This window comes from Amblyomma mixtum, chromosome 1 (assembly GCF_055824585.1).
Source record: "Amblyomma mixtum isolate Tamu chromosome 1, ASM5582458v1, whole genome shotgun sequence".
Taxonomy (NCBI): Eukaryota; Metazoa; Arthropoda; class Arachnida; order Ixodida; family Ixodidae; genus Amblyomma; species Amblyomma mixtum.
The window spans coordinates 69,531,752-69,544,082 of NC_143012.1; the positions used below are offsets into that span (position 1 = coordinate 69,531,752).

The 12,331-nt window shown below is 49.5% G+C and overlaps 3 protein-coding genes across 3 annotated transcripts in view; 1 reads left to right on the forward strand and 2 right to left on the reverse strand.

The window, feature by feature from the left end:
• LOC149366670 (flap endonuclease GEN homolog 1-like) overlaps positions 1–12,331 on the reverse strand; it is a 517,650-nt gene that overhangs the window by 135,323 nt on the left and 369,996 nt on the right. The window lies entirely within an intron of this gene.
• The window catches only part of LOC149366671 (flap endonuclease GEN homolog 1-like), a 170,030-nt gene that overhangs the window by 116,904 nt on the left and 40,795 nt on the right, over positions 1–12,331 (reverse strand). The gene's annotated exons all lie outside the window — the stretch shown is intronic.
• LOC149366677 (iripin-8-like) lies at positions 825–1,940 on the forward strand. Its single transcript, XM_089565811.1, has one exon. The coding sequence runs from the start codon at positions 825–827 to the stop codon at positions 1,938–1,940; it is 1,116 nt and encodes a 371-aa protein (XP_089421937.1).

Genomic DNA, 12,331 nt, shown 5'->3' on the forward strand with positions numbered 1-12,331 from the left:
TGCCTGTAAAGGCCTGGGCGTTCGTAAATCAATATACATAGCTCCTCGCCGCCGAACTGGGTCAAGTCATCACTGGAGACCAGCAAGAGACGAGGTAGTCCAAGTGTCAGGTGCAAGACACCGCAGCCCATCTATTAAAGCCGATCTAGGGACCTTAGTTCTACATCTGTGTATTGCACCTATCTATCGGACAAAGCGAAAGCATGAATCCGGTTCTCGGTAGACGAGACTTCTAAGAGGTGACCACTTCGCCGTTCCCAGAAATATCCGCCAGATAGTCAAGCCAACGTTCGTCAAGCCTGGCAGGAAAGGAACGCTGACTAATATGCCTACCCAGAGTAACATCTGCTGACATCTGTCCATCTGCCTCAAAGACAGTCTCCTTTGTGCCCTTGGTGAGGTCACCAAATAATCTATGGCAGCGTCTCTCGAGAGTTGGCAGCAGAGCACTCTTTCCCACACTGGAATTTCCGGAAAGAAGGCTCAACCAGGTCTTTCCGCGGCTTTGTGCGCGACCCAGTCGGGAGGGGGCGATCCATTGTCCGGACTGGAGGGTACCGCGCCCTTCTTGCTGTTCCTGCTACGATGAATCATGCGCGTGGCTTGACGCTCGTGCTTCAAAGCCAAGCCAATCAGAACAGCGTTTTTTCACGAGAGAGAAAATTCTTCAGGCGCCATTCGCTGTGCCTGGCCGGGGTAAAAATCGAAACTCCCATTGGCCACCGCAGAGGAAGGGGGAAAAAGCAAAAAAAAAAACACCACTGCCAGTCGGTATAAAAAGAGGCGCCTTACATGCGACCTCCAGACCTCGGAAAACATCCACCATGTTGTTTGACGGTGCGCCGCTCGTGAAAGCTCACAACCACTTCGCTGTGAACCTCCTCAAGCGCTTGGCGACGGAGGATCCTTCTTCCAACGTGTTCTTCTCGCCGACTTACATCGCCGCCGTTTTCGCCATGGCCTACGCCGGCGCCGCGGAGAGCTCGGAAGACCAGCTGTCATCGGTGCTGGGTCACACCGAGGTCGGCCTCACGGACAAGTCCTGGGTCCTCCAGGCGTACAGGCTCTTCCTCGAGCGCACGTACTCGAACGTGACGCTGGAAGTGGACAACATAGTCCTGGTGCAGGACAGCTTCGATATCTCCGAAAGCTACAGGCAGCAGCTGCAAGATGTGTTTGACGCAGAGCTCATGTCCGTGGACTTCGCCAGCTTCGGAGTCGACCCCGCGGAGGTCAACGCTTTGGAGCGAGAAAACATCGACAGCATCCTGCCCGAAGATGAGCCGCTGGGCATGGTTCTCTTCCTGTCCAACACCGTCCACTTCAAGGCTACCTGGCTGACCATGTTCGACCCGTGGGACTCAGGGAACAAGTCCTTTTTCAACCTGGGTACCACCGAGGTCAGTAAGCCGATGATGCAACTCACCAGCTACTTCCCCTACACTCGTCTCGACGAGCTCGGCGCGGCCGCCGTGGAGATCCCGTGCTCGGGAAACAGGTTCGCCATGGTGGTGCTGCTTCCGGACTCCGCGGTGGAGCTCGCAGAGCTCAGGGACGACCTGTCCCTTGCGGTTCTCGAAGACCTCGGCAGGAGTCTCTACCCCTGTCTGGTAGCGCTCAGCCTGCCCAAGTTCAACGTGAGCGTCAGCTACGACCTGGTGCCCACCATGCGAGCCCTGGGACTCAACGTCGTCTTCGGAGAGTGGGCCGACTTCAGCGGAATCAGCGCGACCACGCCGACCTACATCTCGGCCGCCTTCCACAAAGCGTCTTTTGAGGTCGATGAAGAAGGAACCGTCGAGCCCGTAGTGACCCCCAGTTCGGCGGATGGACCTCCACCGGATATCACCCCGTTCACCGTGGATCGCCCGTTCATCTACTACATCAGGGATCGAAAAAACAACCGCATTTTTTTCATGGGTGAGATCCACAGCCTTTGAGATGGGAGTCATCGTCCTCTGCACGAGAAGAATTTCAACTGAAGGAGCGGTTCCACGGCAGGCAAGCGTCTGAAAAGTCGGGTTGAAATAAACTACTCATACTTTCACTGCATTTCTGAGACTTCGTTTTTATTCCCGGTCTGAACTTCCTCATTCTTATTAGTGGCTTAGAGGAGTATGCCAACGGCCCTTGACATGGGCGTCCGGAAGGGGGGGGGGGGGGGGGGGCAAGTGGGGCGACTGCCCCCCCCCCCCCCTCCTGGAATTGCGGTTATTTATGCACTAGTAGAAAACAACTACACAGCTTGATTAGCACGCTTAGGTCATATTAAGTTATCGAATTTTGCTTATCGAGTTCAATTCTTTGTTAATTAATAAATTCTGTTTGTTCTCCAAGCCTAGCCCTAATTTTTGTTTCATGTGCGCAATTTATACTACAAATAGTTCCTTTTTGGTGCTAACCTACCGCCTCCCCTATACCCGGCCATCGGGTGCACCCCCCTGGAAAAAGTTCTGCGGGCGCCCTTGAGCCTATTCGTAAGGCCCATTAATATCCTCACACAAAGGCCTTACTTCTTAGATTGAATGTCCCGCAAAAACGTAGCATCTAGTGAGAAGCACAGATGTTTTAAGGGAAGTAAGGAACAATGGGGATTTAACATAAGGGGTCACTGAATTGTGTAACAAAGGAGAAAGCGGATCATTTTGATGTACCTGACCGCTTCCTCTGAACATCCCCCGTCTGGTGCTGTGACAAACTTAATGGCTGTCATCTGTAATGCTTACATCTATTCTCAAAACCAGACCAATAAAAAGTATAGGCTTCCCAAGAACTCTGTCTTTGGGTAATTTTTCACTTAATTGGGACCTTTCCTTGTAAGTGAGCTAGTATATATATGCGCGCAGGGTGTCATGACATTCGAAACACCTGTAGACTGCGACCGTGCGGCACCTGAGCTGGGGCAGCGGAAACCAAAGGATACCAGGCGGGCTGTAGTAATGAAATGAAAGAAGTGAAGGGACAGTTAGAAAGAATGGGGAGAGATAAACTACAAAGGGATCTTGTTACATATTCGCATATTAAAGCGCTAACCGCATGAGGCGATAATTCGCGGCGACACTCCGCGCGATGAAATGAGGGCCGCCGAACCACTGTCGCTCATTGCGTCGCCCGGTTTCTGGGTTTGCAGAAAATATCGCCCATCGCCCGGAAGTGCCGCGCGACACTAGCCAATGACGGTAGGTCTTGCGGGTGCGCAACTTCCGAGCCGTTTTTTTTTTTTTTTTTTTCACCGGAGACGCAGCCGACGTAGCCCTCACCACGGCCGGTGCTCCTCCCGTGACGTCACGAAAAGAGGCCCACAGTCGCCGCCACTTACGGCGGAGCTTAAGGAATCGCGACCGGAATCAACTAGCAGCAATAAGCTTACATTTATCAGTCCACATTTTTTTCTTTAGTTAAAATACTGGAATGAATAGCAGACAATTTACGCGGAATTTATTTTGAGGCACTAGCCGCAAACCATCTGTGCAAAGATTGTTTAAGCACTGATGTCAGCACCTCTATCGCATTGCGCCTTCTCGACTTTCTCAGTAGATGTTTCTCTTCATGCATTACTTGAAATAAATTTGCCAATATTTTAAAACTTTTCCTTTTTTTTCGCCTGGTTTTATGAAGCATAGCGATAATGAAGAATCAAAAACTCTCGAATAGCTTTCACAACTGCGTATGTGTATTTTTATTGGAGATACATGTATTTGTTCTAGGGTCATATTTTACATGAATACGATCGCTTTCGATACAGGTACATACATTGCCACAGTTTAAGTATTTACAACATAACAAGTGGGTTTAGAAGTTGACATATAAAACACTCATGTTGCTATTTACAGCGGAACCGCTGCCTTATTCCGCAGAGTCTCAGCTTTTCTCTTTTTCGCCTTGGCGTTGGCATCCAATATTTTGTCGTTCATCTTGCAGCAGTAGTTCTTGAGGAAAATGTTCGTGCTACACCACAAGAGGTGTTTTAGAACAACTTCGCACTTGTGGCCATCCTCGCAGGTGTCAAACTCTGAGGAACCGTCACCGGCGAGCAGTTCAAGCGTGAGGTCCGTGGCTAAATGAAAAAGTCCTTGTTTGTTGATAGTTGCTTAACAACTACGTAGTTGTGTGCGACAGCGTTGACGGCAAATGTTGCTGGGTAAACAAGCCCGCCCCTGTCAAGTTGCTTCACAAGGTCGTATCGTCCATCCGTGTCGGATATTGATGTCGTCCTTTTTTCCGTGAGCGCATCCCTGCATTTTGTACACTTGAGCTTTTTAAGTGTTGCGTACACTGCATAGCCTGCCACATATACCAGCACCGGGACGATGTCTTTTAGTTCCGACAGTGCATCTTCGGTCACCACTACATTTAGGCTAGGTCGTGGATAGTCTGGTCGCAAGTGAAGCTCATCCCATCGCTCATCCTTACTGATGGCTGGCAAAGTGCTTTGTAGCTGTAGCTTCTTGTCACATTCATACACTTGCCTCATCGACACATGATACTGGGATCCAGCTAGCATCCTGTACTTTCCGAAGCGCTCCTCCAGACTGTCGGTTTGGATCTTTCCTAGAAGGACATATTGGCTTCCTCGAAGCGTCGACATTCCTTAATAATTCCGTCGACTGTAGTGCAGTTCTTGTATACGAGCAAGTTGAAGGCATCGTCGGCGATTCCCTTCAACACGTGGCCGACTTTGTCAGACTCTGGCATGTTGGCGTCAACTTTGTGACAGAGGGCCAGCACATCTTGAATGTACGACACATATGACTCCGTAGATGTTTGAGCTCGCGAGGCGAGGTCCTTCTTAGCGGCCAGCGTTCGGCCGAGCGGCCGTCCAAACAATTCGTGGAGTTTCTCTTTGCACACGTCCCAGCTGGTCAGATGGTCCTCGTGCGTCTCATACCATACCCGGGCAGTGTCTTTTAGATAGAATATTACATTTGCGAGCATGAGGGTCGGATCCCAGCGGTTGTAGGTACTCACTCGCTCGTACATGTTGATCCAGTCGTCGACGTCAGTGTTGTCGGTACCAGAAAAGGTCCCAGGGTCACGAGGGGGAGAAAGAACGAGTGATGTCATGGCCGGGGCTGAGGTTTGCTGGTCGGCGTCTTGGGTCATGATGAGTGAAGGCAACTGGCGGCCGCTGCGGAGCTCCGTCGTCGGTAGACGTAGGGGAAAGCCGCACCTCCACCAAATATGTTGCGGGAAAGAATATATTTACAGATATTTACAAATAGACAAGAACAGCTTCGAGCGGCACTGAGAACACAGTCCGAACTTCGTTGTCCTCTTCTACTCTTCCCACTCGTGCCATCGCTCTTTGTCGTCGTCGTCTACCCGCATCAATATGATAGCTTGAGCTCTTCGAAGCAGTACTTCGTAAACTCCACAAAAGCATATGTTGTGTGGTCGATAGCGGCATGGGTCTCTCTTGTTAGCGTACCGCTGTCCAAACTTTTGCCTTTCCACTCCTCCAACCAGGCCAAGAGATTGTGAAGGAAATTAATCTTGATGTCATTTTCCGAATTAAACACTGGTTCTTGCAACTTGTCTCTAAGCCTTTTTCCCTTCCAAGGCGTCCTCACGTTCACAATCTTCCACCATTTCACCACCAACTCAATGAAAGTGGCAGTCCCTTCGAAAAATAAGAGGTTGTGCTTCATCCCAAGGGCTCGCAGGGCCTGAGGAAGGTATTCATTGAAAATTTGCAAAGCCAACTTTACATTTTGTCGTTCGATGTTCGATGGATTGAGAGCTTTTCTTGACAGTCTGTAGCCATAGCTTAACAGCCTCTCGCACTCCAAGTTGTATAGATTCCTGATGGTAGCAAATGACGCAGAGAGCATTCGCTGTCCTCCAGTGTGGTCATTTTCGAACTCGGGAAAGTAGAAACAATGTTGGTCGTTTTTCTGGTTAAGCCAATTATTGCGTATACACTTTAGTATGTGTACCGGGTCTATTACAAAAAAAGAGGCCTTGCAGGGTCCGATGGATGCGTATAAACAATTTGTTTAGAAGGAGGTGACGAGAAGTGAGACATAGCCTTTGTGTTGATGGCATTGTTGTCACTTACAACACACACTACCCTGTAGCCAATTTCTTCCAGGCCACATATTACTTTCCGCAGCAACTGGTGCAGATACTCTGATTCAGCTTTTTGGACAGGGACGTTATGAGCGGCTTCCTCAAATTGGCACAAGAGGCTCTGCACCATAAAGACAAGTGCGTTGGTTGCTGCACCCGAGCTGTTCAGAGCAGCACCTGTAATATTCCCTCCTTTATAATCGAAATAAGGCTTGATGTGAATTTCGTCCACCATCAGTGTCACAAAACGTTGGCGAACATTCAAGTCGGTGATTCTTCCGGCCATGTAGCGGAGGAACGATTCACTCTGATGTTCGACTCTAGGAGTCATGCCATACGGTGAGCATATTGATCGAATGGTCACTGGGTGCGGCAGAGTCATGATTCCAGATCCGCGGATAAATCTGTATGCGTGAGGCGATACAGTGAAAAGTAGGCAGCAAAATATCATGAAGTCGGCTTAGTAGCGTCTCCGAACTTTTTTCATTGAGAGTAGCTTCAATTGCTCGCTAAGAAATTGTATGATGTTGGTGCTCTCATCTGTGGGCGAAAAAGATAACTTTTCCAGCAGGAGAAGAATCTGCTTGCAGATGTCGTCGTTTAGCAGATTCAGGACTTTGACTGAGGTCACCACTGCTTTTTTCAATGACCTCAAGTAGCTCCACCATTGCTTTCTTGCTGTTTGCTACTGTTGGGATGGAGAAATTGGTGCCTAGTTTTGTTATTGGCATTTTTACGAAGTGAAGTGTCACGCTAAGGTCGGCTTTTACTGGAACTGTGGCCTCATGGAACTTTGTGTACCTTCCAGGCCTCATTTTCAACACGAGTGCGCTGCTCGTAGCTTCGAGACGTGCTGCACGGAACTTCTATGTGGGCCTCTTTCGCGTGGCGTAGCTCAGGGGGGGAAGTAACAGCCCGCAGGCCTTATGTTGAGACCGGCCGTGCCCTCACCATGGCAGGTTGTTGTGTAGTGGTTTCTTTTTATTTTGCATTGAATATGGAAGGTAAAAGAATTTTTCTACCCCGGCATCTGCTATCGCCGCTGGAAGCACCTGAGCTGGGGCAGCGGAAATAAAGGATAGCAGGCAGGGTGCAGGAGTGAGAGGAAAGGGGTGAGGGGATAGCAGAAAGACAGGCATTGCGAGTTTCCGTCGGCGTACCACGGCGGACAAAGACGCTGGGGAGGCCGGCAGCAGACTGAAAGAGCGCGCGCTCATGGAGGAAGGAAAAAATGCGTGCGCTTTTCTGTCACGTGACTTTGCGTATTGGACAAAAATAAAATTATTGCCCACATATATTTTTGTCAATGTTTTTATTGTGTTTTATCTTGTGTGGAGCCTTAGGAACGTTGTTCTACGCGTTAATTGATGCAAAATGACTGAACGCTGAAGTGGCAGCAGTCGAGCAACAGTGAAAACGCGCCGCTCCGACGCCGAGTCGCTTCGTGCGGTTTGCGCCAGCGACAGCGGTGGGCGACGGCGTCGTCATCGCGCGACGCATCGCGAAGGAATATCGCCTCATGCGGTTACCGCTTAACACATGCACTAAGCTGAACACGCGCACGACACAACGCTCGGTACATCTCCCGGGGCGTTTTCTTCGGGTCCCAGCCTCTCAACAGCGCAGCAAAATAAAGACGCAGACAGAAGAAATTACGAGACGGGACAACGAATATTGAACAATAAACTAGCCGGAACTTCAATACGTTACATAACTGTTCTGTGACTGCTCTCTGCATCCCACAACGGCCTTACATTCATAACTCGCTGACTTCAACGAGAACGGCAGGCAGCAGTCTGGCGACAATGCTTCTGTTGTGGAATATGGCGGACGTAGTCCACTGCGGGGCTTTATCGTGAAATTCTGGTCACCGCAACTGCAGCGAAGACGTCACCGGCAGTGATAAATTGCAAGCATAAGATCTTCGCCACACTTCGTAAGGTTCTTCCGGAGATCTTCTTTCGTGCCAGCCATCCGGAGGCCAGGCTTGCTACCCGTAGATCGTAGCGTCCCAGCACTGATTATTATAGCTGCCCCGTTTTTAAAGGACGAGACTGAGTAGACGCTGTATTCGGTGTTCACATTTCGCAGGGATCGTTAAAAAGGCCTCGCCTTTTGTTACTACCTGGTTGCTCCGACAGCGCCGTGGCTGCCTGGTCGATGTTATGCTCACAGGTCGCCTCGTTGCGCTCTTATCGGGTGACAGCGGAACCCGTTTTTGAGGAAAATCGGCTTGTGTGGAATCCCATTATCTCTGATCGGCGGGTATTGGCGATAGCTTTGTTGCATTGTTTTGCACTGTGGTGCTATGCCAGCTGTCGCGATCGGATGCTGCCGTCAGCTAACTGCTCGCACAATTTGGCGCAATTAACTCCCTTTCTAGACTGGAGTAAATGCTGGTAAATCCTCATTTTTACTCCCTTATTCCCTCATGGGAGTAAAATGGAGGACAGTGCACCTTTTTACTCCCCACTCATGGAGTAAATGTTTTCACAAATGGAGTAAAAAGGGTTGGCCGCCACCATTTTTACTCCCTTTTGGGTATATTTTTGTTTACAGTGCAGTCTAGAAAAGGAGTTAATTGTGCCAAATAATCCACCAGTGCCGAAATGGAGTAAAAAAAACACCATTTTGTGCAATCCGCCCCGCCGCCTAGCGTCTCGTCTGCTTTTAGTCAGTTGTCGGATAACGGCGGTGAGTGACGACCGCTTGGTTACCATCATCGCTGGATCTCTGCTGACTTCTGCTCTTTCACGGGCGCCTGCCACGGTACAAGATATCGACTTGTCGCCGTTTTCCGCCGCAGTACGTTACATAATTCAATTGCTCCTGTGAACCCTCCAGTGCTCTAACGATACCTGACTTTCCTTTGTTTGTGTCGCCACCCCGTTACAGGCCTACTTCTCACAGGCTTTTTACAGTGTGGTTCTCGCAATGTATTGCAGCAGATTGTGTGTTGCATGTACATGGAACTGTGATAGAACATAGTGTCAACGCTGAGCTCTTGATTGAACTCATGAGGCCACATTTTTTCTCAGTCATATTGAAAAGCCAAGCCTTAATGAAGTGAATATTGTCACGGCTATGCAGTCGGGACAGCCAGGTCACGTTTTACTGAACAGCGCCAGGTAGCAGCGAACTCCCGAGCGGAACCCGAAGAAGAGACGACGAAGAAGCACCGCCCGCCACCATGGCTAAGGCTAGCCAGGATGGCGGTTTAGACAGTTCGGCCAGGAGACGGCGCCACGAGAATGTCCAGGAATGTGGCATTGCTCCCCCCCTCTGGAAAGCGCCGCCCGCGGCGCTGGAGGGCGTGTGGGCCGGCAGCCGCTTCCCCGGGCACAGGCTTTTGGGGCACGAACATCCGCTGATCATAGAGTGCCCTTGCAGAGGCGCAGTAGTCCTGGTGTATATAGTAGGTATCGGCGACGGGCGCGGAATCCACTTTCTCGGCCGTCGTGATCTCGTACGCGAGGAGAGGGAGGCATTAAGACAATAATCATAGATGCGGATAGCTGGAGCATATGGACGGTCAGGATGGAGAATGCCATGATCTTTGCGCTCTTAGTCGTCTGGACATAGGCTACTTCCAGTGGGAGCAGCACGCGGTCGTTCAGCGTTCGCGACAGTGAAGCGTGGGTACTCCGTCCGACGAAATATTCAAGCTGCAGCGTGTTGTGGTTGAACAGCACGGCAAGTGTGGAATGGATGTTGACGTTGCCGAATTCCATGAGGCGGTTCTGGCCGATCACCATCTCGACGGGTGCGCACGGTGAAGAGCCGAGTGGAGAGAGAGAGAAGGTAGAGACGAGTGAGCAGCTAGCGGGCGTGGTAAGGCTTCATTCGGGCGACAATATGAAAGCAACACTGCCATTCCAAACTACCATAAGGTGTATTTTCATCTTTTCTGGTCTGGTTTTGGGTCAAATATAGCGTGGTGCATGACCGTGAAAACCACTCAGCGGCTCCTTTTCAGTTTTCAAACTACTGATTATAATGTTACATCCCTTTATCTACGAACATGGCCAACGAAACGAGCTCGTACAGCAAGAGGACAAGCAGACGACTCCTGACGCGTACGCCGCCGCTGGGCTAACAGATGGCGGAAAGAATGCGTGACGCGGGGTCACATTAGGGCAGCGCAGTTTCCCAAGTTAGGTTACCGGCGGGCCGCAGAGCTACTGCCCGTTTCCGCCGCTGTCACTGCTGTAAGAATGAGCCTGAATGAGGATAAACATGACGCCATTTTTGGGTTCCATCTCTGTGGGTAGTAAAAAATTTACTCCCTTTTTACTCCAAAATAACTCCCTTATATAAGGGAGTAAAAAAACACCACACATATGGAGTAAAAAAAGTCATTTTGTGTGTGCGTTAGAGGACAAGCCATTTACTCCCTTTGGGCGTTTTTTTGCTAACAGTGTAGCTGCTGCCGTCTACTTAATTTCAAGTCTCTCCGTTACCCTCCGAAACACAACCCCACAGGGGAGCACTGGCAGTATACAACTATTATGTACTGTCCTCGTGAAGGGTCTTGGCAGATGGTAACGCTTTGCACTGTTTCGGGTTCTTCAAAAATATTTAATCTGAAAGGGCTGTATGAAAAGGCTACAAAGCGCTCCTATTTTCAGGCTACTCATTCTTCAACATCCGACGGTGGTTCTGTCTTCGCGGTCGCCTGCCACTAAAAGCATTTGACAGCTGCACAGTTTTCTCGTTGGGGAAGCCGCACCACTCCTCCATTTACGCTAATACGAGTCCATACACCCTGTTACTGTGTGTGGCTTTTTGAGCTTGCAACACACCACTGCGAGGCGATTGCACCGACTGCTCAGCCTTGAGGGACGATGGGTTCAGTGTGCTTTTGATTCGAACGCAATTAATCGCCCGCCACAGTGGCCAGTAGCGCATGTCGCTTAGTCACGTGTTGCACAATTCACTGCAGCGAATACGAGTCGATGTCGTATCGAGCAAAGTGCATTGGATGTCAAGCCCTGACGTGTACTAGCGTAGCGGATTATGCAGCGCAAGAGACCGCATGGCGCATACTACCGGCAACAAAGGCGGGCAGTTAGCTATGGGTTAGCTGCATCGAATGCAGAGCAAACATAGCATACCCCCAGAGCTCGACAGCCGGTGTAATCGTCTCGCATAGGTGTGTTCAAAGCGCACAAAGCCACATCAAGCAACTATACCGACGCATATACGCGCAGCACATAATGCAACGCTAAACAGGCCAAGTGGCGTGAGCTATCGGCAAACCACTGCAAGCAGATAGTGATGAAAAACATGGGCGCAGGCAGCAGTGCACAAGTCCATCGAACAATAATTTTAGGTTATTAAAGCGAAAGCATTACTTGGCTAAGTCGATAGTTACGTGTCCGCAAAACGTGTCGGCGGCGTTTTCTCAATTCGTGTGAGAGTTAAGCGAAAAAGAATGACTGTGCGTGATCGAGGATGATGTGAGGATGATGCACGTCAAAATGTGGTCGCTGTGGAGTAATTAGTTAATTAATTAGAGCCAAAAATGTCCCAAAGGCGTCAAAATAGTATCGGACGTCGATATAGTGCGAGGACGTGACAACAGTACGAGGCGTCAAAATTGTGGAGGGAAAACACAACCAAGTGACATAGGATGATAAAATAACGTTGTGCACCAAATTTGATTGATCTGGAGTAAATAATTAATCAGAAGACAAAAGATCACTTAGACGTCAAAATAGCCCCGGACGTGCATGTAGTGCGAGAACGTGAAAATAGCGATAGACGTTAAAATTGAAAGTAAAAAAAGAGGCAAACAGTCAAAAGTGAAGCAAAGAGAGGCGACGAGTGCGAAGGAGGCATCAATGCTTTCGCTTTCCCCCAATGCGGGTCGCCGCAGTGGTCTGTTAACTAGGGGTGTGCGAATATCAATTTTTTCGAATACGAATCGAATACGAATACTTGGTTCCGAATATCGAATCGAATATCGAATAATCAAAGACATAACGCATTTAACCACTACAAAACATTTATATGAGCGCCAAGAACATCACAGTTCAACTATCAGTGATGAAATGAGCACAAAAGGTGTGTGTGGCTGCATAAAAAGTATCAAAGTCTCGAACATTGTTCTTAGAAGAGTGGAAATATCAGAGAAGATGGCTAGTACACCGCATTGATCAAGGCTAGCTTGCCAAAAGCACAAAAGCGCGTTGCTGGGATGAACATAAAAGGCTGTCGTGAAGGAAAACCGGCTGCTCCACATAGTCAGGCAGAAGTAGTT